Raw genomic sequence first — 21273 nt, 5'->3', positions numbered from 1 at the left:
TAAATGATGGCTGGAAGCCTCTGGGACTTGGTTGTGGAAAGAACAAGACAGAATTAGAGGGTTGGGACTTTGACTCCTCCCTAGCCTCTAAGTTGATCACCAGTGGCCAGTGATTTAATCAGTTATACCTACTAATGAAGCCTTCGTTAAAAACCCAAGAGAACAGGGTTTGGAGAGCTTCTGAATAGCCATACAAGAGGTTTCTGGAGGGTGCAGTGCCTGAGAGCACGGAAGTTCGGTATGCCTCCCCCATGCCGTGTACTATGCGTCTCTTCCTCTGAATCTTTTGAAATATCTTTATAATAAACCAGTAAATGTGTTTCTTGGGTTCTGTGAGCTGGTCTAGCAAATTAATCCAAACCATAGAGGGGTCACGGGAACTCCAACTTGAAGCCAGTTGATCAGAAGTTCTGGAGGCCCAGACTGGTGACTGGTGTCTGGCAGAGGTGTGGTGGAGGAGCAGTTTAGAGGGACTTAGCCCTCAACCTGTGGGATATGATGCTATCTCAAGGTAGATAGTGTTGGAATTGCATTGGAGGGCACCCAGCTGGTGTCTGTTGCAAAATTAGTTGCTTGCTTTGTGTGTGGGCTCACAAAAGTCTTCTGTGTTGATCGTTGTTGTGATGTGACAGCAGAGGAAAAAGTTTGTTTTTCCACACTCTTAAAGCATTTCAGTCGTTGAGACCTATAGTGGGACCTTGTGCTTTGCATAAGTTGGGAAATATAGCCTAAGTCAAGTATAGATTGTCTAGACTGAGTACCTTGGAGGTCTTAATATCAGGAAATATGTTAAGGGCTGTGAATAGACTGAAATATCTGAAAATTAATGGCCAGAACTCACTAACTAGAAGGCGGGGGCCTTCTCTTATTAGTGAGATATGAGGAATGGGATGATATAATAAAAGCTCTAGGCTGGGTGCATTAGCTCCTGTCTGTAATCTCAGCACTTTGGGAGACTGAGGCAGGTGGATCGCTTGAGCTCAGGAGTTTGAGACCAGCCTGGGCAACATGGTGAAACCTCGTCTCTACAAAAATTAACTGGTTGTGGTGGCATGCACCTGTAGTCCAGCTACTTGGGAGGCTGAGGTGGAAGGATCTCTTCAGCCAGGGAGGTTGAGGCTGCAGTGAGCCTGAGCCTGGTGATTGTACCACTGTACTTTAGCCTGGATGACAGAGTGAAACTGTGTCTCTCAAAAAAATAAAACAACAAAAAAACAAAAACAAAACCTGGGTACGGTGGCTCATTCCTATAATCCCAGCATTTTGGGAGGCCGAGGTGGGCGGATTAGTTGAGGTTATGAATTCAAGACCAGATTGGCCAACATGGCGAAACCTCTGTCTCTACTAAAACCATAAAAACTAGCTGAGTGTGGTGGCACGAGCCTGTAATCCCATCTTCTCAGGAGGCTGAGGCAGGAGAATCGCTTCAACAACTGGGAGGCGGATGTTGCAGTGAGCTGAGGTCTGCCACTGCACTCCACCTGGGCAGCAGAGCGAGACTGTAGTCCCAGCTACTTGGGAGGCTGAGGCAGGAGAATGGCGTGAACCCGAGAGGCGGAGCTTGCAGTGAACTGAGACCGTGCCACTGCACTCCAGCCTGGGTGACAGAGCAAGACTCCGTCTCAAAAAAAAAAAAATTCCTCTTGGTTTTAATTGGTTATATTGGATTTTATTTTTTGGAATCTGTTGAGATAACCATGGTTTTTTTTTCCTTCATCTTACTACTTGGAGTTTCTAATGTAAAAGTCATCGTTGCACTACTGAGAAGAATCTCTTTTGGCCATGGCCTATTAATCTTGCTGTACAACTAGATTCCATTTTTTATTTTATTATTTGTTTATTTATTTTGAGATGAGTCTCTTTCTGTTGCCCAGGCTGGAGTGCAGTGGCACTATCTTGGCTAACTGCAACCTCCGCCTCCCGGGTTCAAGCAATTCTCCTGCCCCAGCCTCCCAAGTATCTGGGATTACAGCGGCCCACCACCACACCTGACTAGTTTTTGTATTTTTAGTAGAGATAGGTTTTTACCATGTTGGCCAGACTGGTCTCGAACTCCTGACCTCAGGTCATCCACTCGCCGCAGCCTCCCAAAATGCTGGGATTACAGACGTGAGCTACCTCACCCTTAGGCTCTGTTGAGTATATTTAATAAATATGTAAGGCTAGATGTTTCCGTTTAAGTACTACTTTGGGTATATTCTATTGGTTTCTATATATTGTATTCTCATTGTCATTCATTTAAAAATAAATTTTGTTTTGATTTCCTTTTTAATTCCAGAGTTAATAGTTTAAAGATTTCCAAGTAGATATATTTATCTCTTTGTCTGTTGGATTAATTTCTAATTTTTAAGTTTTGCAGTAAGTGAATGTGACTTGTTTTTTGGAATTTGAAGTTCTTTAAGCTAGTGCAGTTAATTTTTGTGAATGCTTCATGGGTTTTTAAAGGAATGTTTGCCTGTTTTTTTTGTTTGTTTGTTTTGGGAAAGTGTTGGTGTTGCCCAGGCTGGAGTGCAGTGGCATGATCTTCACTCAGTTCAACCTCTGCCTCCCCTGTTCAAGCGATTCTCCTAGCTCAGCCTCCTGAGTGGCTTGGGACTGTAGGCATGCGCCACCACATCTGGCTAATAGTTTCTGAATTTTTTTTCTTAGTAGAGATGGGGTTTCATCATGTTGTCTAGGCTCGTCTCGAACTCCTGACTTCAAAGGATCCACCTACGTTGGCCTCCCAAAGTTCTGGGATTACAGGCATGAGCCATCCCGCCTGACTTTTTTTTTTTTTGAGTTGGAGTCTTGCTCTGTTGCCCAGGCTGGAGTGCAGTGGTGCAATCTTGGCTCACTGCAACCTCTCCCTCCTGGGTTCAAGTGACTCTTTTGCCTCAGCCTCCCTAGTAGCTGGGATTATAGTTGTCCACCACCGCACTTGGCTGATTTTTATATTTTTAGTAGAGATGGGGTTTCACCATTTTGGCTAGGCTGGTCTTGAACTCCTGACCTCATGATCCACCCGTCTCGGCCTCCCAAAGTGCTGGGATTACAGACGTGGGTCACCGTGCCCAGCAGGTTTTTTTTTTTTTTTTTTTTTTTTTTTTGAGACAGGGTCTCACTCTGTCACCCAGACTGGAGTGCAGTGATGCAGTGTTGGCTCACTGCAACCTCCACCTCCTGGGTTCAATTGATTCTCCTGCCTCAGACTCCCAAGTAGCTGGGACTACAGGCACATGCCACCATGCCCAGCTAATTTTGTGTATTTATTGAAGACTGGGCTTCGCCATGTTAGTCAGGCTGGTCTTGAACTCCTAACCTCAGGTGATCCACCCACCTCGGCCTCCCAAAGTGCTGAGATTACAGATGTGAGCCATTGCATCTGGCCGGTTTTTTTTTCTCCAGAGTTCTGTTTGTGTTTACTAGATCCACCTTATTAGCCATGATATTAAAATTCTCTTTCTACCATGGTTTTGTGGGTGTGTGTGCAATCTACAAATTTCTGAGATCTGTGTCATTCTCATACTAACTTGTAGATGTGTCACTTTCTCTGTTAGTGTTTTAAGTATGTGTTATGTGCATAAGGAGCATGGCTATTACATTCATCAGTTGTACTTTTTATGCACATGAGACAGTTCTTTTTTGTCCTCTTTTAATGCGTTTTTGTTTGTGTTGTTTGATCCGCTAGTATTGTATCTGCTTGCTGTTAACATTTGCTTAATATAGTGGAGTAGCATTCTCCAGGCATTTATTTTAGTCATTTAAATTCAATTGTATAAATTCAGCAAGTGAGTTAAGTGAATGGTGCCAGTGATTCTACCCAGTGTTTGCGTCAGTAACTATATGATTATGAGTGAGTATGGGGATGAGAATGGTGAATATCTTTTCCCCTGTAGGGAAAGGAAGGGGCAGTGACTGTCTGGAGGGGCATCACTTATAATGTGAGCATAGCTCTTTGCCAAATGAAATGTTGGTCTTGAAACAAGGTATGACCTTTACTTACTATGTCTCTTAAATGTAAATCAACTGCTCTATCTAGTATTCATCTCTAGTGAGGTGCTTAGGAGTGCTTAAAATTTTTATAATGTGTAATACTTTTGACTAAATGCCATTTTCATCTTTCAAAGCATTCAACTCCTCCTCATGATGTGACTCCATTGTGGATGATTTATGGTTTTTCTTTCAGTTTACTTGTATAATCTTGTTTGAAATGTCTTTTTACATCAACATATACTTGAATTTCTCCCTTTTTCTCCTAATTCCTGGTTAAGCTCACAGAATTTCCTCTTCAGTCTAGAAGAGAAATTTTACGTATTTGTGATGAATGCACTGATAAGTGCATTCATTCCCATCGTTATTTATTTTTTAAATTATTTTTTACTTTTTTTGAGATGAAGTCTTACTCTGTCGCTTAGACTGGAATGCAATGGCACGATCTTGGCTCACTGCAACCTCTGCCTCCTGGGTTCAAGTAATTCTCCTGCCTCAGCCTACTGAGTAGCTGGGGTTACAGGTGTGCACCACCACACTCAGCTAATTTTTGTATTTTTAGTAGAGATGGGGTTTCACGATGTTGGCCATGCTGGTCTCGAACTCCTGACCTCAAGTGATCCACCTGCCTTGGCCTCCCAAAGTGCTGGGATTACAGGCTTTATTATTTACTTACTTACTTTATTTATTTATTTAAGAGACAGGATCTTGCTCTGCTGCCAGGCTGGAGTACAGTGGCTCTATCACAGCTCACTGTAGCCTCAAACTCCTGGGCTCAAGTGATCCTCCTGCCTCAGCCCCTGGAGTAGCTGGGACTACAGGTGCATGTCATCATGCCTAAATTTTTTTTTAGAGATGTGGTCTTGCTATGTTGTCCAGACTAGTCTCCCAAATCCTGGCCTCAAGTGATCCACCCACCTTGGCCTCTCAAAGTGTTGGAATTACAGGCATGAGCCACCACACCTGGCTGTTTTCTATTTACTGTACTTTTCCCCTTTTCTTGTCAATCAGTTTTTTTTAACTGATAGCTTTTTTTTTCCTAATGTAAAAATCATGGTGTTTTTTTTTTTTTCCCTCCTCTGGAGTTACCTCTGAATTTTGACAAATTTAAACTATAACTTCTCCATTCTTGTGTAGAATTAATCAGAATCTATCTTTTCTTCCCTTTTCCAACAAGACAGAACTGCTGCTTGCTTTCATTTCCTTCTCCCTTCTCTTCCCTCTTCGACTTCCTATGTCGAAATCATGTAAGTATTTTAGTTTCAGATTGCTTATTTTTGTAAAAGTCAGTACTTTTGTTTACTTCTTAAAGCTCTTGGATAACAAAAGAGTTTCTTAAAGCTCTTGGATGTTTTCAAATTATGATGGCATTCATCTACCAATTATGTTAGAGAAGGTCTTTGAATAGTAAAGTTGATGCCTTACATGTGTAAAAATTGTTTTTGCACTCCCACTTCAAAGCTTATTTGGTTGGCTGGATACAAGTTTCAGAATCATTTTCCTTATAACTTTGAAGCCAGTGCTCCATTGTCTTCTGGCATCTGTGCTGCTGATGAAAAGTCTAATACTGACTATTATGTGATTTATGTATCTTTATAGGAATTCAGTTTTTTTCTTGTAATATCTTGAAATTTCAATAGGATGTATCTAAGTTGTCTTTCCCTTCTCTCCTGACTGATAAACACTGTTTAACACTTAGAGTAACCTGATGATTGGTGTCTTCCCTCTCCCCAAGGAAATTTCTAGAAGTCACATAAGATGTTGGTCTTTTTAGTTCTATATATATATATATTTAGAGATATATATATATATTTTTTATTAGAGACAGGATCTCACTCTGTCACCCAGGCTGGAGTGCAGTGGCATGGTCATAGCTCGCTACAACCTTGACCTCCTGGGCTCAAGCTGTCCTCTCACTTTACTCTTTCAAGTAACTGTGACTACAGGTGTGCACCTGACTAATTTTTAAAATTTTTTTATTTTTTATTTTTGAGATGGAATCTCGCTCTGTGGCCCAGACTGGAGTACAGTGGGGCAATCTCAGCTCACTGCAACTTCCGCCTCCTGGGTTCAAGCGATTTCCCGCCAATTTTTGTATTTTTAGTAGAGATGGGGTTTCATCATGTTGGCCAGGCTGGTCTTGAACTCCTGAGCTCCAGTGATCCGTCCATCTCGGCCTCCTAAAGTGCTAGGTTTATAGGCATGAGCCACTACATCTGGCCTAGTTTTTTTTTTTTTGATAGTAGAGATGGGGTCTGGCTGTGTTGTCCTGGGTTGTCTTGGACTCCTGGCTTCAAGTGATCCTCCCATCTTGGCCTCCCAAAATGTTAGGATTACAGGTGTGAGCCACTGCACCCAGCCAGGTTCCATTTTCTCTATATTGACCTTTCCTTCATACTTGAGAAGCATTTGGGGATAATCTTTAGTTTTGTTTTCCATTTGTTTTCCATTTTTCTGTGTCCATTTTGCTGTTAAATATATCTGTCAGGCTTTATTTTAGCAATTGTTTTCTCTCTTTTATAACAGTGTCTTTTAATGTTATAATTTACATAGAATAAACTGCATGCATTTAAAATGTATAATTCCATGAGTTTTGACAGATATATATAGCCACACACACACACAACCCTTTTACCCCTAAACAAGAGTTGGGTTACCACAGAGTTTTCCCCTGCCCCTGTGCAGTCCAACCCCAGCTCTCAAGCCCATGATTTGCTTGCTTTCAGATGTAAAAATGATTAGCTTGCCTTTTTACATTTATTTTTACTTTTTGAGATGGAGTCTCCCCTCTGTTGCCCAGGCTGGAGTACAGTGGTGCAATCTTGGTTCATTGAAACCTCCTCCTCCTGGGTTCAAGTGATTCTCCTGCCTCAGCCTCCCGAGTAGCTGGGATTACAGGCATGCACCACCACACCCGGCTAATTTTTGTATTTTTAGTAGAGACGAGGTCTCGCCATGTTGGCCAGGCTGGTCTTGAACTCCTGACCTCAGGTGATCCGCCCGCCTTGGCCTTCCAAAGTGCTGGGATTACAGGCATGAGCCACCATGCCTGCTTTTTTTTTTTTTTTCTTTTTTCTTTTTTTTTTTTCTTTTTTTTTTCTTTTTTGAGACCAGGTTTTGCTTTTATTGCCCAGGCTGGAGTGCAATGGCATGATTTCAGCTCACTGCAACCTCTGCCTCCCGGTTCAAGCGATTCTCCTGCCTCAGCCTCCGGAGTAGCTGGGATTACAGGCGCACTGAACCATGCCCAGCTAATTTTTTTTTTTTTTTTTTTTTTTTTTGAGATGGAGTCTCGCTTGTCACCCAGGCTGGAGTGCAGTGGCGTGATCTCGGCTCACTACAACCTCCATCTCCCGGGTTCAAGTGATTCTTGTGCCTCAGCTTCCTGAGTAGCTGGGATTAGAGGCGTGTGCCACCATGCCTGGCTAATTTTTTGTATTTTTAGTAGAGACGGGGTTTCACCATGTTGGTCAGGCTGATCTTGAACTCCTGACTTTGTGATCCACCTCCCTCAGACTCCCGTAGTGCTGGGATTACAGGCGTGAGCCACTGTGCCCGGCCTAAGTTTTGTATTTTTAGTACATATGCTTAGTACAGTATGATTTAACCATATTGGCCAGGCTGCTCTTGAACTCCTGACCTCAGGTGATCTGTCTGCCTTGGCCTCCAAAGGGCTGGGATTACAGGCTTGAGCCACCGTGCCTGGCCAGTTTGCATATTCAAAAGTTTCATATAAATGGAATAATATAGCGTGTAGCCTTTTGTGCAAGGTTTGTTTTATTAACTCAGCCTATTTTTGAGATTCATGAATATTAAGTATGTAGTAGTTTGTCCTTTTTTTTGGTTTTGAGAGCATTTTTTCCCACAGTTAGGAAGTTAACATGGACAAACTGTATGTAAATTTTGCTGATTTTGGCTGGGCGTGATGACTCAGGCCTGTAATCCCAGCACTTTGGGAGGCCAAAGTGGGAGAACTGTTTGAGGCCAGGAGTTGGAGACTAGCCTGGACAGCACAGTGAGACCTTGTCTCTACAAAAAATTAAAAAATTAGCTGGAATGGTTGTGTTCCTGTAGTCATAGTTACTTGGGATGCTGAGGCAGGAGGATTGCTTGAGCCCAGGAGTTCAAGGTTAACAGTCAGTTGTGATTGAGCCATTGCACTCCAGCCTGGGCAGCAGAGTGACATGCTGTCTCTAAAAATAAAAATAAAAGGTGAAAAATAAATAGAAACAGTTTTGCATAGACTCTTTTGTACATTGTGTATTCAGTTGTATATAATTTTATCATGTGTTAATTTTTGCAACCACACACATCTGGCAATTGTTTTTTAATTTTTGATTGTATGGTAGCTTTTTTTAATGGATGAGATATAATTTTACTTCTGAGAATATTTTTGATTCTCTTGTTTATTCCTGCAACTCGTTCTTCAGATACTTAGTTTCTCATTTTCATGGTTTTAGTTTTTCTAGTTTGTAAAAGTGATAATCACTGGTTTGAGAATTGCTGTTCTGAGAATTGCTGTTCTTCTGCCAGTGGATTCAGTGTCTGTTTACCAGTTGGTCAGAATTGATTGTAGGGGAGTTATGAGATGTGTGGCAAAATATGGGGCAAAATGTCTCCTTACTTATTCTGGGAAATAGCAGCCACCTGAGTGCCATCCTGATTCTGGGCCTCTGTACCTGTTTCCAGTGAATACTGCTTCTGTTGGTGTTGGGGATAGAACATGGTTATTAGTAGAGGGAGTGACCTTTCCACTTGTGCCAGGCACATTTCCCCACTATCACTTGTGACTGCACCAGACCTGCTTTTGTTTCCCCATGGTAGCCACCCTAAACCTACATCTTGGATAGAACACCCCTACGTTCTCTGTCTCACCTTCATAGCTGATCCCAGTTTTAATAGCATTCCTCTTTTGAGGCTTATGCATGGTTATTGCCTCTGTAAACCTAGTTCTGCTCCTATCTCTTCTTGGTTCCCAGAATTATTTAAAAAAATAATATATCAATAAACCCAAATCTTTTTTTTTTTTTCTGAGGTGGAGTTTTGCTGTGTCACCCAGGCTGGAGTGCAGTAGTGCAATCTCAGCTCACTGAAACCTCCACCTCCCAGGTTCAAGCAATTCTCCTGCCTCAGTCTCCTGAGTAGCTAGGATTACAGGTGCCCGCCACCACGCCGGGCTAATTTTGTATTTTTAGTAGAGATAGGGTTTCACCATGTTGGCCAGGCTGGTCTCAAACTCCTGACCTCAGGTGATATGCCCTCCTCGACCTCCCAAAGTGCTGGGATTACAGGTGTGAGCCACCGCGCCTGGCCTAAACCCACATCTTTAGTAATTTCTAGGATTTAGGTTGGGAGGGGAAGCATTTACAGATGCTCTTTGATGTATGATGTTTATGCTACATTCCATAAATCCATCAGAAGTTGAAAATACTGTAAATCAGGTGGGGCGCAGTGGCTCACATTAAATTTGAGCCCTCATTAAATTGGGACCTTCCATATGTCTGTGTAGTCCATTTTGATCCAATCTCTTCGGGCCTTCTTTTTCTTTTTTTTTTCTTTGGGATGGAGTCTCGTTCTGTCGCCAGGCTGGAGTGCAGTGGTGCGATCTCGGCTCACTGCAACTTCTGCCTCGCGGGTTCAAGCGATTCTCCTGCCTCAGCCTCCGGAGTAGCAGGGACTACAAGCGCACACCACCATGGCCAACTGATTTTTGTATTTTTAGTAGAGATGGTTTCACCATGTTGGCCAGGATGATCTCGGTCTCTTGACCTTGTGATCCACCTGCCTTGGCCTCCCCAAGTGCTGGGATTACAGGCGTGAGCCTCCATGCCTGGCCTTTTTTTATTTTTATTTTTATTTTTTTGGGGATGGAGTCTCGCTCTGTCACCCAGGCTGGAGCGCAGTGGTATGATCTCGGCTCACTGCAGCCTCTGCCTCCCGGGTTCAAGTGATTCTTCTTTCTCATCCTTCCTTAGCCTCCGGAGTGCTAGGATTATAGGTGCCCACCAACATGCCTGGCTAATTTTTGTATTTTTAGTAGAGACAAGGTTTCACCATGTTGGCCAGGCTGGTCTCGAATTCCTGACCTCAGGTGATTCGTCCGCCTCAGCCTCCCAAAGTGTTGGAATTGCAGTCGTGAGCCACCGCGCCTGGCCCCCTTCTCCTTTTTTTTTTTTTTTTTTTTTTTTTTTTGGAGACAGAGCCTCAACTCTGTTGCCCAGGCTGGAGTGCAGTGGTGCCATCTCAGCTCACTGCAGTCTCCATCTCCCAAGTTGAAGCAGTTCTGTTTCGAATTCCCGAGTAGCTGATACTACAGGTGCACGTCACTGTGCCTGGCTAATTTTTGTATTTTTAGTAGAGATGGGGTTTTACCATATTGATCAGGCTGGTCTCAAACTTTTGACCTCAGGTGATCCACCCATCTTGGCCTCCCAAAGTGCTAAGATTACAGGCGTGAGCCACTGTGCTTGGCTTAAAGGACATTTTGGGAACCGATGTTAACATAACGTCTATTGAAACCTTTTATTTTTGGGATATCAGATTTTGAAAGATAAATTGACCATTGGAGGTTATATGTTACATAGGGTTGGGAATTTCCTGTTTCTAGTTTGCTGCTAAACCAAAACTCTGAAGTCTCAATTTTTTTTTTTTTAAACTAATAGGAAATATAGCTTTTCATTCTGAATCTTTGTTTTTCACAGTTGAGGCTTATGAGTAGTCAGCTTGTTATTGTTAAAGTATTTCATAATGCAGTTTGGGCTTGTCAGGATGATTGGGTTGGCTCAATACTTTGATATTTTTATTTTTCATCTTTGCTGTAGTTTTTTTTTTAAGTTGTGCATCTGAATCAAGACAGAATCACAATTCTTTGCCCCAAAACCTTTTTGTGTAGAATTATGTTCTTTGGAAACCCTAGGGTTTGAAATAAGTTGGTACTGTGGTAAGTGTAAATTTAGTTTTCAGAAAAAAGCTGTGCTGACTTATTTTTCTTCCCCGTTTAGTTTTTCCATGGTTTGGCTTGGATATTGGTGGAACTCTGGTCAAGCTGGTTTATTTTGAACCCAAAGACATCACTGCTGAAGAAGAAGAGGAAGAAGTGGAAAGTCTTAAAAGCATTCGGAAGTACCTGACCTCCAATGTGGCTTATGGGTCCACAGGCATTCGGGACGTGCACCTCGAGCTGAAGGACCTGACTCTGTGTGGACGCAAAGGCAATCTGCACTTTATACGCTTTCCCACTCATGACATGCCTGCTTTTATTCAAATGGGCAGAGATAAAAACTTCTCGAGTCTCCACACTGTCTTTTGTGCCACTGGAGGTGGAGCGTACAAATTTGAGCAGGATTTTCTCACAGTATGCATTTTTTAGCTTATATACAATTTATGGTAATTTGATTGTTAAAAATAATGCCAGTAGCAAGTGGTGAAATAATTTCCATCTCTAGTAGAACTTGAATTTTCTTGAGTCAAATGAAGATTAAAGGGTACACTAGTGATAGAATGTAGCCGTCTAGAGGTGGTTGTATAGTTCAGATATATGGATATGGATGACAATCAGAGCCACTAAAAGGGTAGCATTTTGTTGTTCCTTTACTATGAAAAATTAGGGCATCTGCTGTATGTTGAGGAAGAAACTACCTACAAGGAACATCATTAGATCATGAACAATGAGATTGAAATATAATTTTAAAAAATCATTTCATGTCATGAAATTGTTTTCAATCTTGTCTACCACATAATTTCTCTTGTCTCCCTCAGTTGTTTCCATGCATGTTCACCAACTGAAAAAATAAGGAACTCTGGTCAAAAGTGGTGTTTTCAGGCTCAGGGCTGGTCTGAGATGGGTAACTGCAGAGCCCTTCTCTCCCAGAATGCTTTCTGATGTGTTCTGTGCTGCACACTTAACTGGAGTCTTGCCACCATGTCTGGCCCCTGGGGCGTGCTGCCAGGCGCTCTATCTTGCTTTTTTTGAGTGAACACTGGTGAACATTATGAGCAAGGCCTTGAGGCTAGGTCCTTTCAGGGTGGATGGTGGGGGTAGGCCAGAGAACTGACAAATGAATTGGCCAAGATCCTGACCTTCAGGGTGCAATACAGATTGAAAATGTCTTCAGTGACTGACTGTGTTTTTCTGTCGCTTAATGAGAGAACATTAGTCCAAAAGAGATTCTGCCTTTTTTTTTTCTTGAGATGGAGTTTCACTCTTGTTCCCAGGCTGGAGTGCAATGGCACGATACCGGCTCAACACAGCTTCCACCTCCTGGGTTCAAGCAATTCTCCTGCCTCAGCCTCCCAAGTAGCTGGGATTACAGGCATGTGCCACCACGCCCGGCTAATTTTGTATTTTTAGTAGAGACAGGGTTTCTCTGTGTTGGTCAGGCTGGTCTCGAACTCCTGATCTCAGGTGATCTGCCCGCCTCAGCCTCCCAAAGTGCTGGGATTACAGGCGTGAGCCACCACGCCCGGCCAATCCTCTTCATTTTTAGTTGCTATACAGTGCTCCATAATACAAATAATAACTTAGTCATTCCTCTATTATTTAAATAGAATTAATTGATTATAAAACAGCTCAAATTTTGACTGCTAAAATTCCCCTCCCTCCCAAGAAGCTGTAGCTGGTTTAGATAGTGAAAAAAAAAATCTTACCTTCTAACTGGATACTTTCAGCCTTTTGGCTTCAGATTGTTGAATAATGTATGGCCTCTTTTGATACTGCTCCAAAGTCTTGAGATGGTCCTCTGTCACAGTCCTTGTGGCTCCTGCCCTGTGTCACCAGGTGGTTTCTGATAGTGCTGTAGCCTGAGCTGCGCTTCAGCCCCATTGTCCCTGTAAGCAGAGATCTGGATTTCTGCTTGAAGGTTGATAAATACTGTGGGGTTTTTTTTGGTCACACTTATTCAGCTGCTGCAGTAGTTTCTATGTAGAGTGTATTTGGCTCTGTGGTAGCAGGAGTCTGTCTCAGCATTCTATCCCTATGTTTGCTCCTAAATCTGTTCTTAAAGCATGCACAAATAATACACATCTGTGAGTGCACTTTTATGGTTTGTTTCACGTAGTGGGGATGTCTTACTGAATGGAATTTTTGTTTCTCTTGGGTTATTAAAAAGTCTGAGTACATTCTTATTTCATTACAGATAGGTGATCTTCAGCTTTGCAAACTGGATGAACTAGATTGCTTGATAAAAGGAATTTTATACATTGACTCAGTTGGATTCAATGGACGGTCACAGTGCTATTACTTTGAAAACCCTGCTGATTCTGAAAAGTGTCAGAAGTTACCATTTGATTTGAAAAATCCATATCCTCTGCTTCTGGTGAACATTGGCTCAGGGGTTAGCATCTTAGCAGTATATTCCAAAGATAATTACAAACGGGTCACAGGTACTAGGTAAGTTGTATATAAAACTCATTGTTTATTCTTAGTATCATAACGGGCTGAGTTTTCAGGTATTACATGTAACTAACTATACCTTCGAGAACCTGCTAGGTGAAAGATTTAAGTGTTTCTAGATTATGCAAACAAATGTTTCTCTTTGAAAATTCTGATTTTATGACCCAGTTTTCTTTAATCTCTACTGTTCAAGACTCACTATCCTAGGTGTTTCCTAAACGGTCGCGCCAGCAGACTCGTTGTAGCCCTTGCCCTCAGATAGTTTATGGTGTGCATACACAAAGTAGCTAAAGTTATTAGGCAGCATCTGTAAGGAGAAGGCATGGGAAAGGACCTAGCTTTGAAACCTGTGTAAATTTCATGCTTCTACACACATATATGTGTGTGTAGAATAATGATTTATTCTAGGTATGTGATTCAGAAGTTGATATGTACTAATCAGTAGAAAAATTATTGAAGGAAGGTAGTATGAAAAGAGAGGATTAGCCAGGCGTGGTGGCTCATGCCTGTAATCCCAGTGCTTTGGGAGGCCGAGGCAGGTGGATGACTAGGTCAGAAGTTCAAGATCAGCCTGGCCAACATGGTGAAACCCCATCTCTAGTAAAAATACAAAAATTAGCCGGACGCAGTGGCAGGCGCCTATAATCCCAGCTACTCAGGAGGCTGAGGCGGGAGAATTGCTTGAACTCAGAGGGTGGAGGTTGCAGTGAGCTGAGATTGTGCCACTGCACTCGAGCCTGGGTGACAGAGTGAGACTCCGTCTCAGGAAAAAAAAAAGAAAAGAAAAGAGAGAATTAGGGCTGGGCACAGTGGCTCACACCTGTAATCCCAGCACTTTGGGAGGCCGAGGCGGGCGCATTGAGGTAGGGTGTTAAAGACCAACCTGGCCAACATGGAGAAACCCCGTCTCTACTAAAAATACAAAATTAGCCGGGCATGGTGGCACATTCCTGTAATCCCAGCTACTTGGGAGGCCAAAGCAGGAGAATCACTTGAACGAGGAGGCAGAGATTGCGGTGAGCCAAGATCGTGCCATTGTACTCCAGCCTGGGCAACAAGAGCTAAACTCCATCTCAAAAAAAAAAAAAAGGATTAGATGAAAGAAAATGTTTCGGCTTAAGGGTCAGAAGTCACTTCAGGAAAAACAAAAACAGGGATCTGGGGTTGGGATAAACAAATTTTTTAAAAAGCAGTTGTGATTTAAATAGAGGAGTAATTTTTTTGTGACAAAACACATTGCAGGAGGAGTATGATGGGGGGTGCACTGATAAGCCAGGGTGACAAGGTGCTCAGATGAGAATGACTCAGGGAATGTACTTGGAGAGGGAAGGGGAGGAGGTGTTAGCATGACCCCAGGCTTGTAGGGCTAATTTGCACTTGAGGCTCTTCATACTTGGCAGCCAGCCAGACTGCTCTGGGGACATGGGCCCTGTAGTTTGGACTTTGCATGTTGGCTCACATGCATATGTGTCTTAAAGGTATATATCAGGCACCTTATCTTTTCACAGACTTGTTTCCTACCAGTGACATTTGCATGATTGGGTTGGATATGTGAATATGGTTTTGGGTTCATAAATGTTAACTTCCTGTTCTTATTTTTTAAAATGTTACAATATTGTGTTACTTTTTTAAATCATAGTCTTGGAGGAGGAACTTTTTTTGGTCTCTGTTGTCTTCTTACTGGCTGTACCACTTTTGAAGAAGCTCTTGAAATGGCATCTCGTGGAGATAGCACCAAAGTGGATAAACTAGTACGAGATATTTATGGAGGGGACTATGAGAGGTTTGGACTGCCAGGCTGGGCTGTGGCTTCAAGGTAAGGGGGCATGTGTGTTCTAAGAAATACAGGAGGGCCGGGCGCAGGGGCTCATGCCTGTAATCCCAGCACTTTGGGAGGCCGAGGCGGGCAGATCATGAGGTCAAGAGTTCGAGACCAGCCTGGTCAACATAGCGTAACCTCGTCCCTACTAAAAATACAAAAATTAGTCGGGCATGGTGGTTTGCACCTGTAGACCCAGCTACTTGGGAGGCTGAGGCAGGAGAATCACTTGAACCCTGGAGGCAGAGGTTGCGGTGAGCTGAGATCACGCCACTGCACTCCAGCCTGGGTGACACAGTGAGACTCCGTCCCAAAAACAAACAAAAGAAATACAGAGATAAAATAATGGGCATATTTTTTTAAAAAGCTCTATTGAGATATAATTTACGTACTATAAAGTCACCTGTTTAAAGTGTACAATTTCGTGATTTCTAGTATATTTACAGGATTGCGCAACCATCACTGTAATCCCAATTTTAGGACATTTTTATCATCCTAGAAAGAAACCTTATATTCATTAGCTGCCACTCTCCATTCCCCCCATAGCCCCTGTCAAACAGTAATTTATTTTGTGTCTCTGTAGGTTTGCCTCTTCTGAACATTTAAGTGGTATCATACAGTATGTGATCTTTTGTGATTACTTCTTCGTTTAGCATAATGTTTTCAAACATTCACATTACAGTGTGAATCAGTACTTTATTCCTTTTTATTGCCAAATAATATTTCTTTTTTCTTTCTTTTTTTTTTTTTCTGAGACGGAGTTTTGCTCTTTTTGCCCAGGCTGGAGTGCAATGGTGTGATCTCGGCTCACTGCAACCCCCGCCTCCCGGGTTCAAGCAATTCTCCTGCCTCAGCCTCCTGAGTAGCTGGGATTACAGGCATGCGCCACCAAGCCTGGCTAATTTTGTTTTTTTTTTAAGTAGAGAAGGGATTTCTCCATGTTGGCCAGGCTGGTCTCCAACTCCTGACCTCAGGTGATCCGCCTGCCTCAGCCTCCCGAAGTGCTGGGATTACAAGCGTGAGCCACCGTGCCCTGCTGCCACATGATATTTCATTATGTGGATAATACTACATTTTATCCATTTATTGGTTGATGAACATTTGGGTTGTTTCCTTTTTTTGGTTATAATGTTGAACATTTATGTGTAAGTCTTTGTATGTATGCACATATATTTTTAATTCTTTTGGGTATATACCTGAGAGGAGAATTGCTGAGTCATATGATAACTTAATGTTTAATCTTTTGAGGAACTGCTACACTGTTTTCCAAAGTGGCAGTCCCATTTTACAGTCTTGGCAGGTTATGAATGTTTAAATTTCTTGTCAACACTTACTGTCTGTCTTCTTGGTTTTAGTTGTCTTAATAGGAGTGAAGTAATATCTTGTAGTGTTTTTATTTTTTAAGAGGCAGGGTCTCGCCCTGTTGCCCACGTGAGTGAGAGTGCAGTGTTGCGATTGCGATCATAGCTCATTACAGCCTTGATCTCCTGGGCTCGTGTTTCTCCTGCCTCAGCCTCCTGAGTCACTAGGACTATAGCTGTGCACTGCCTTGCCTAATTTATTTTTTGTAGAGATAGGGTCTTTCTATGTTGCCTAGGCTGTCCTGGTCTCAAGTGATCCTCCCACTCCCACCTTGGCTTCCCAACATGTTGGGATTACAGGTGTGAGCCATCACGCCTGACTGAACACCTTTTTTGTGTGTGTGGCAAAGTCTCACTCTGTTGCGCAGGCTGGAGTGCAGTGACACCATCTTGCCTCACTGAAACCTCTACCTCCTGGGTTCAAGCGATTCTCCTGCTTCACCTCCCAGGTAGCTGGGATTACAGGCACACCTGCAAATTATGCCAACATGCCTGGCTAATTTCTGTATTTTTAGTAGAGGTGCGGTTTCGCCATGTTGGCCAGGCTGGTCTCGAACTCCTGACCTCAAGTGATCCACCCATCTCGGCCTCCCAAAGTGCTGGGATTACAGGTGTGAGCCACCGTGCCCAGCCCGAACATCTTTTCACGTGTTTACTGGCCATCGCTCTGTAGTCTTTGGAGAAATATCTGCTCAAGTCTATTGCTAAGTTTTTAGTTGGATTGTCTTTTTATTATTGAGTTCTGGATACAAGTCCCTTATTAGATACATAATTTGCAAATATTTTGTCCCATTTTGTTAGTTGTCTTTTCAGTTCCTTGACGGTATCCTTTGCAGCATGGAAATTTTAAATTTTGATGAAGTTAATCTTATCTATCATCTATCACTTGTGCTTTTGGTGTTATATGTAAGAAATCTAAGATAATGAAGAATTGCCTAATTTAAGATCATGAAGAATTTTTTTTTTCTTCTGAGAGTTTTATAGTTTTAGCTCTTTTATTTTATTATTATTATTATTATTATTATTATTTTTTTTTTTTTTTTGAGACGGAGTCTCATGCTCTGTCACCCAGGCTGGAGTGCAGTGGCTGGATCTCAGCTCACTGCAAGCTCCGCCTCCCGGGTTCACGCCATTCTCCTGCCTCAGCCTCCCGAGTAGCTGGGACTACAGGCGCCTGCCACCTCGCCCGGCTAAGTTTTTTTGTATTTTTAGTAGAGACGGGGTTTCACTGTGTTAGCCAGGATGGTCTCGATCTCCTGACCTCGTGATCTGCCCGTCTCGGCCTCCCAAAGTGCTGGGATTACAGGCTTGAGCCACCGCGCCCGGCCATATTATTATTATTATTATTATTATTTTATTTTATTTTATTTTGAGATAGAATCTTGCTCTGTCACCAGGCTAGAGTGCGGTGGCGCGATCTCAGCTCATTGCGACCTCCGCCTCCCAGGTTCAAGCGATTCTCCTGCCTCAGCCTCCCGAGTAACTGGGACTACAGTGCATACCACCACGCCCAGCTAATTTTTGTATTTTTAGTAGAGGCAGGGTTTCACCATATTGTCCAGGATGGTCTCATCTCTTGACCTCGTGATCCGTCCACCTCGACCTCCCAAAGTGCTGGGATTACAGGCGTGAGCCACTGCGCCCGGTGGTTTTAGCTCTGATATCTAGCTCTTATATTTGATCCATTTTGAATAACTTTTGTGTATGGTGTGAGGTGGAGGTCCAAGTTCATTTCTTTTGTGTGTGGATGTCCAGTTATCCTAGTACCATTTGTTGAAAAGATGATTCTTTCCCTGTTAAATTCTCTTGCCCCCTTTGTCAAAAATCAGTTGACCATAGATGTTTGGGTTTATTCCTGGACTCGATAAGTTCTGTGCCATTGATATATATATCTGTTTTTATGCCATTACCGCATTGCTTTGATACTGTAGCTTTGTATTAAGTTCTGAAGTAAGAAAGTGTGAGTCATCCAACTTGTTCTTTTTTCAAGATTATTTTGGCTATTCTGGGTACCTTGAGGGTATGAATTTTAGGGTTAACTTGGCAAGGTCTATAAATAAGACAATTGGGATTTTAATAGAGATTGCGTTGAATCTTTTGGCCAATTTGGAGGGTATTGCCATCCTAATACAGAGTCTTCTGATCCAAAAAGATGGAATGCCTTTGCATTTATTTAGATCTTTGCTTTCTTTCAACGGTGTTTTGTAGATTTTATTGTGCAGGTGTTACACTTTTGTTAGATATATCTGTAAGCGTTTTATTCTCTGATGCTATTATAAATGAAATCGTTGTCTCCATTTTGAGATAGTTTAGAAGTATAATTGTTTTTCGTATGTTGGGGCACATGGCTTTTACTAATAGAAAAATCACTTATATACATGCTTGTTTACTAAGTTTAGACACTTGGTAAATGCTTTGATTTCATTTTCTGTGTTTGTAACATTTGCTCATTGGTCATCACTTCCTTTTCTGATTGGCAAATTATTGTAGCAGTTCTGCTCGGCATGTACATTGAAGTACTTTTATCTTGTAGGGAAACCTGAACCTCTTAAGTAGCTCACTCTGGGACTCAGCTGTCTGTGCTTTGCTCTGCTCTGATGGAACAGTTTACTGGATGTGCATGTGACCATCTGAGTGGAACAGCTGTGCAGTTGAGATGAATGGCTGTTAGAGGTGTTGTCCTGGAACTGTCTGGTTGCAGGAGCAATGGTGCCTTCCAGTGCATCTGATGAGATTCTAACTGAATGTGTGAATATCTGGTATCAAAGCTCGACTTTAGTAGAAACCGCAGGGAAAGCTGTCTGCTCATTTAGATTGTTTGAGGGCTCTATTTGAAGCTGCATTTCTCTTTGAGCAGATGCTCTATTATTGCAAAATAGAAAGTTTGAAGATTTCAACAATGTTGCCCTAAAAGCTAATGTTATTTCAATAAAGTAACATTCAAGTTCTGTTGGGCTTTGTTGCTTTTGGTTTAGCAATGGGAATTTTTTTTTCCCCCCATCACAGCTTTGGAAACATGATGAGCAAGGAGAAGCGAGAGGCGGTTAGTAAAGAGGACCTTGCCAGAGCGACTTTGATCACCATCACCAACAACATTGGCTCAATAGCAAGAATGTGTGCCCTTAATGAAGTAAGGGGACATGGGTTTCTTTAATTGCTCTAAGGAAAAAACTGAACTTAAGTGGGCCCCACCATATGTCTGTCTTCTCAGAACAGTGCCTAAATGTAGTCATTTGGGGTGGGGTTTGTTTTAGCACGAAGTTAAAACTCTTCAAATAGAGATTAATCATCATCATCTTTTTTTTTTAACTGAAGATAAACATTGCTACTTGTCTAGAGGTAAAATGACATATTTTGAGGACAAAGTAGAGGAAGAGTAGAAGGTAGCCAGTGTTCCAGATACTGGGGACTGTTGGGGGTGATGATGGATAACGATGCTGAATGTAGACTCCACACTCACCGCTGAGCTCTAGAGGCCCTAGGGAGGAATCCAGAGGAAGTCACTGAAGCTGGGAGAAGACTGAGCAGGCCGAGGAGTGCCCTCCTTGGCTCCCCCACCTCAGCAGAGCTGTGTCTTTGTGCTTTCAGCTTCTTTACAGTGCTGCCTTGTAGCATTCAGGTCAAGCAGCATTGTACAGGGCTATGAAAGAACCAAGAATGGGCTGCCCTTGGGGAAAGAGGATCTAGGATCCAGTTGGTGCAGCTTATGGCTTGTCCCTGTGTGTACAGTTGTTAAATTATTCTTTTATTTTTATTTTTAAAAAGTTATCCTTTAAATAGATGATACAGGCATGGAGCTTAAAAGGAAACCTCAAAAGGCACAAAGGATTTGTCTCATTTTAAGTGAAAAAATACTGTATCAACATCAAGTAATTAAACATTTCTTTGTTTGAATATCATAACTACTTTTTTTCTTTATTGTATGTTCCCTTTCCTGTGCTTATGTATTTTCAGAAATTTTAGTTGGTGTGCATACCACAATTTGTATTTTGTACTTAAATATTACACATTTCATGGCTGTATATTTATTTGATCGAGTTATTTTATATTAAACAACATAGAGCTTGGCATTCGGTTGCTTGCTGATAACTTGGCAGTAAGCATTTTTAAGCATGAAGTTATTCTTTGGTTGAATTTTATTCTTGATATGGGGCTTACTTAGGAGTGAGATTTCTGGTCTACAGAAATGATCATGCTCATGAATTTTGACATTTATCGTCATGATGCTTTGCACAAGGGCTGCACCAGTTTAGATCATCTTTAGCAGTGAATGAGTGGATTAATTTTACTACAACTTTACTGACATTGGTGGTGGAATTTCAGTTGCTTTTTTTTGCTAGCTTAATAGGTCTAAAATTTTACTTTGATAACAAGTGGTTTGATTTTTTCCCTGTGTGTTATATTGCTTGTATACTTTGCCTGTTTGTGTCACTGTCCTTTTGGATTGGGGTCATACTGGTTTTTGTTTGTTTGTTTTTTTAACTTCTCTGTATAAAACATTGTATTTAAAACTAGTTATTACTGGTCATATTTAATACAAATGTTTTTCCTAATCTGTTTTCCTCTCCTGTGACATTATCTAGCATGCTTTGCAGTGGGTCCAGAGTTGTCTGGGGATCAGGTTTAAGTAGCCCTAGACCAACTGGACTAAATTTTATCAGCAGTCAAATTGTTGCTAAGAGCTATGCACATGGTGCTCTATTTGGGGTAGCTTTTATGAGAAAATAGGA

The 21273-nt window shown here is 42.0% G+C and overlaps 1 protein-coding gene across 1 annotated transcript in view; it reads left to right on the top strand.

The window, feature by feature from the left end:
• PANK2 (pantothenate kinase 2) overlaps positions 1–21273 on the top strand; it is a 35025-nt gene that overhangs the window by 7886 nt on the left and 5866 nt on the right. The window contains 4 exon segments of the mRNA XM_045362560.3: positions 10974–11326; positions 13107–13360; positions 15003–15179; positions 19550–19673. Coding sequence (XP_045218495.2) covers positions 10974–11326; positions 13107–13360; positions 15003–15179; positions 19550–19673 — 908 coding nt within the window.

This window comes from Macaca fascicularis, chromosome 10 (genome assembly GCF_037993035.2).
Source record: "Macaca fascicularis isolate 582-1 chromosome 10, T2T-MFA8v1.1".
Taxonomy (NCBI): Eukaryota; Metazoa; Chordata; class Mammalia; order Primates; family Cercopithecidae; genus Macaca; species Macaca fascicularis.
The sequence above is the reverse complement of the archived record's forward strand: the minus strand, read 5'-3'. Positions and strand labels throughout refer to the sequence as shown.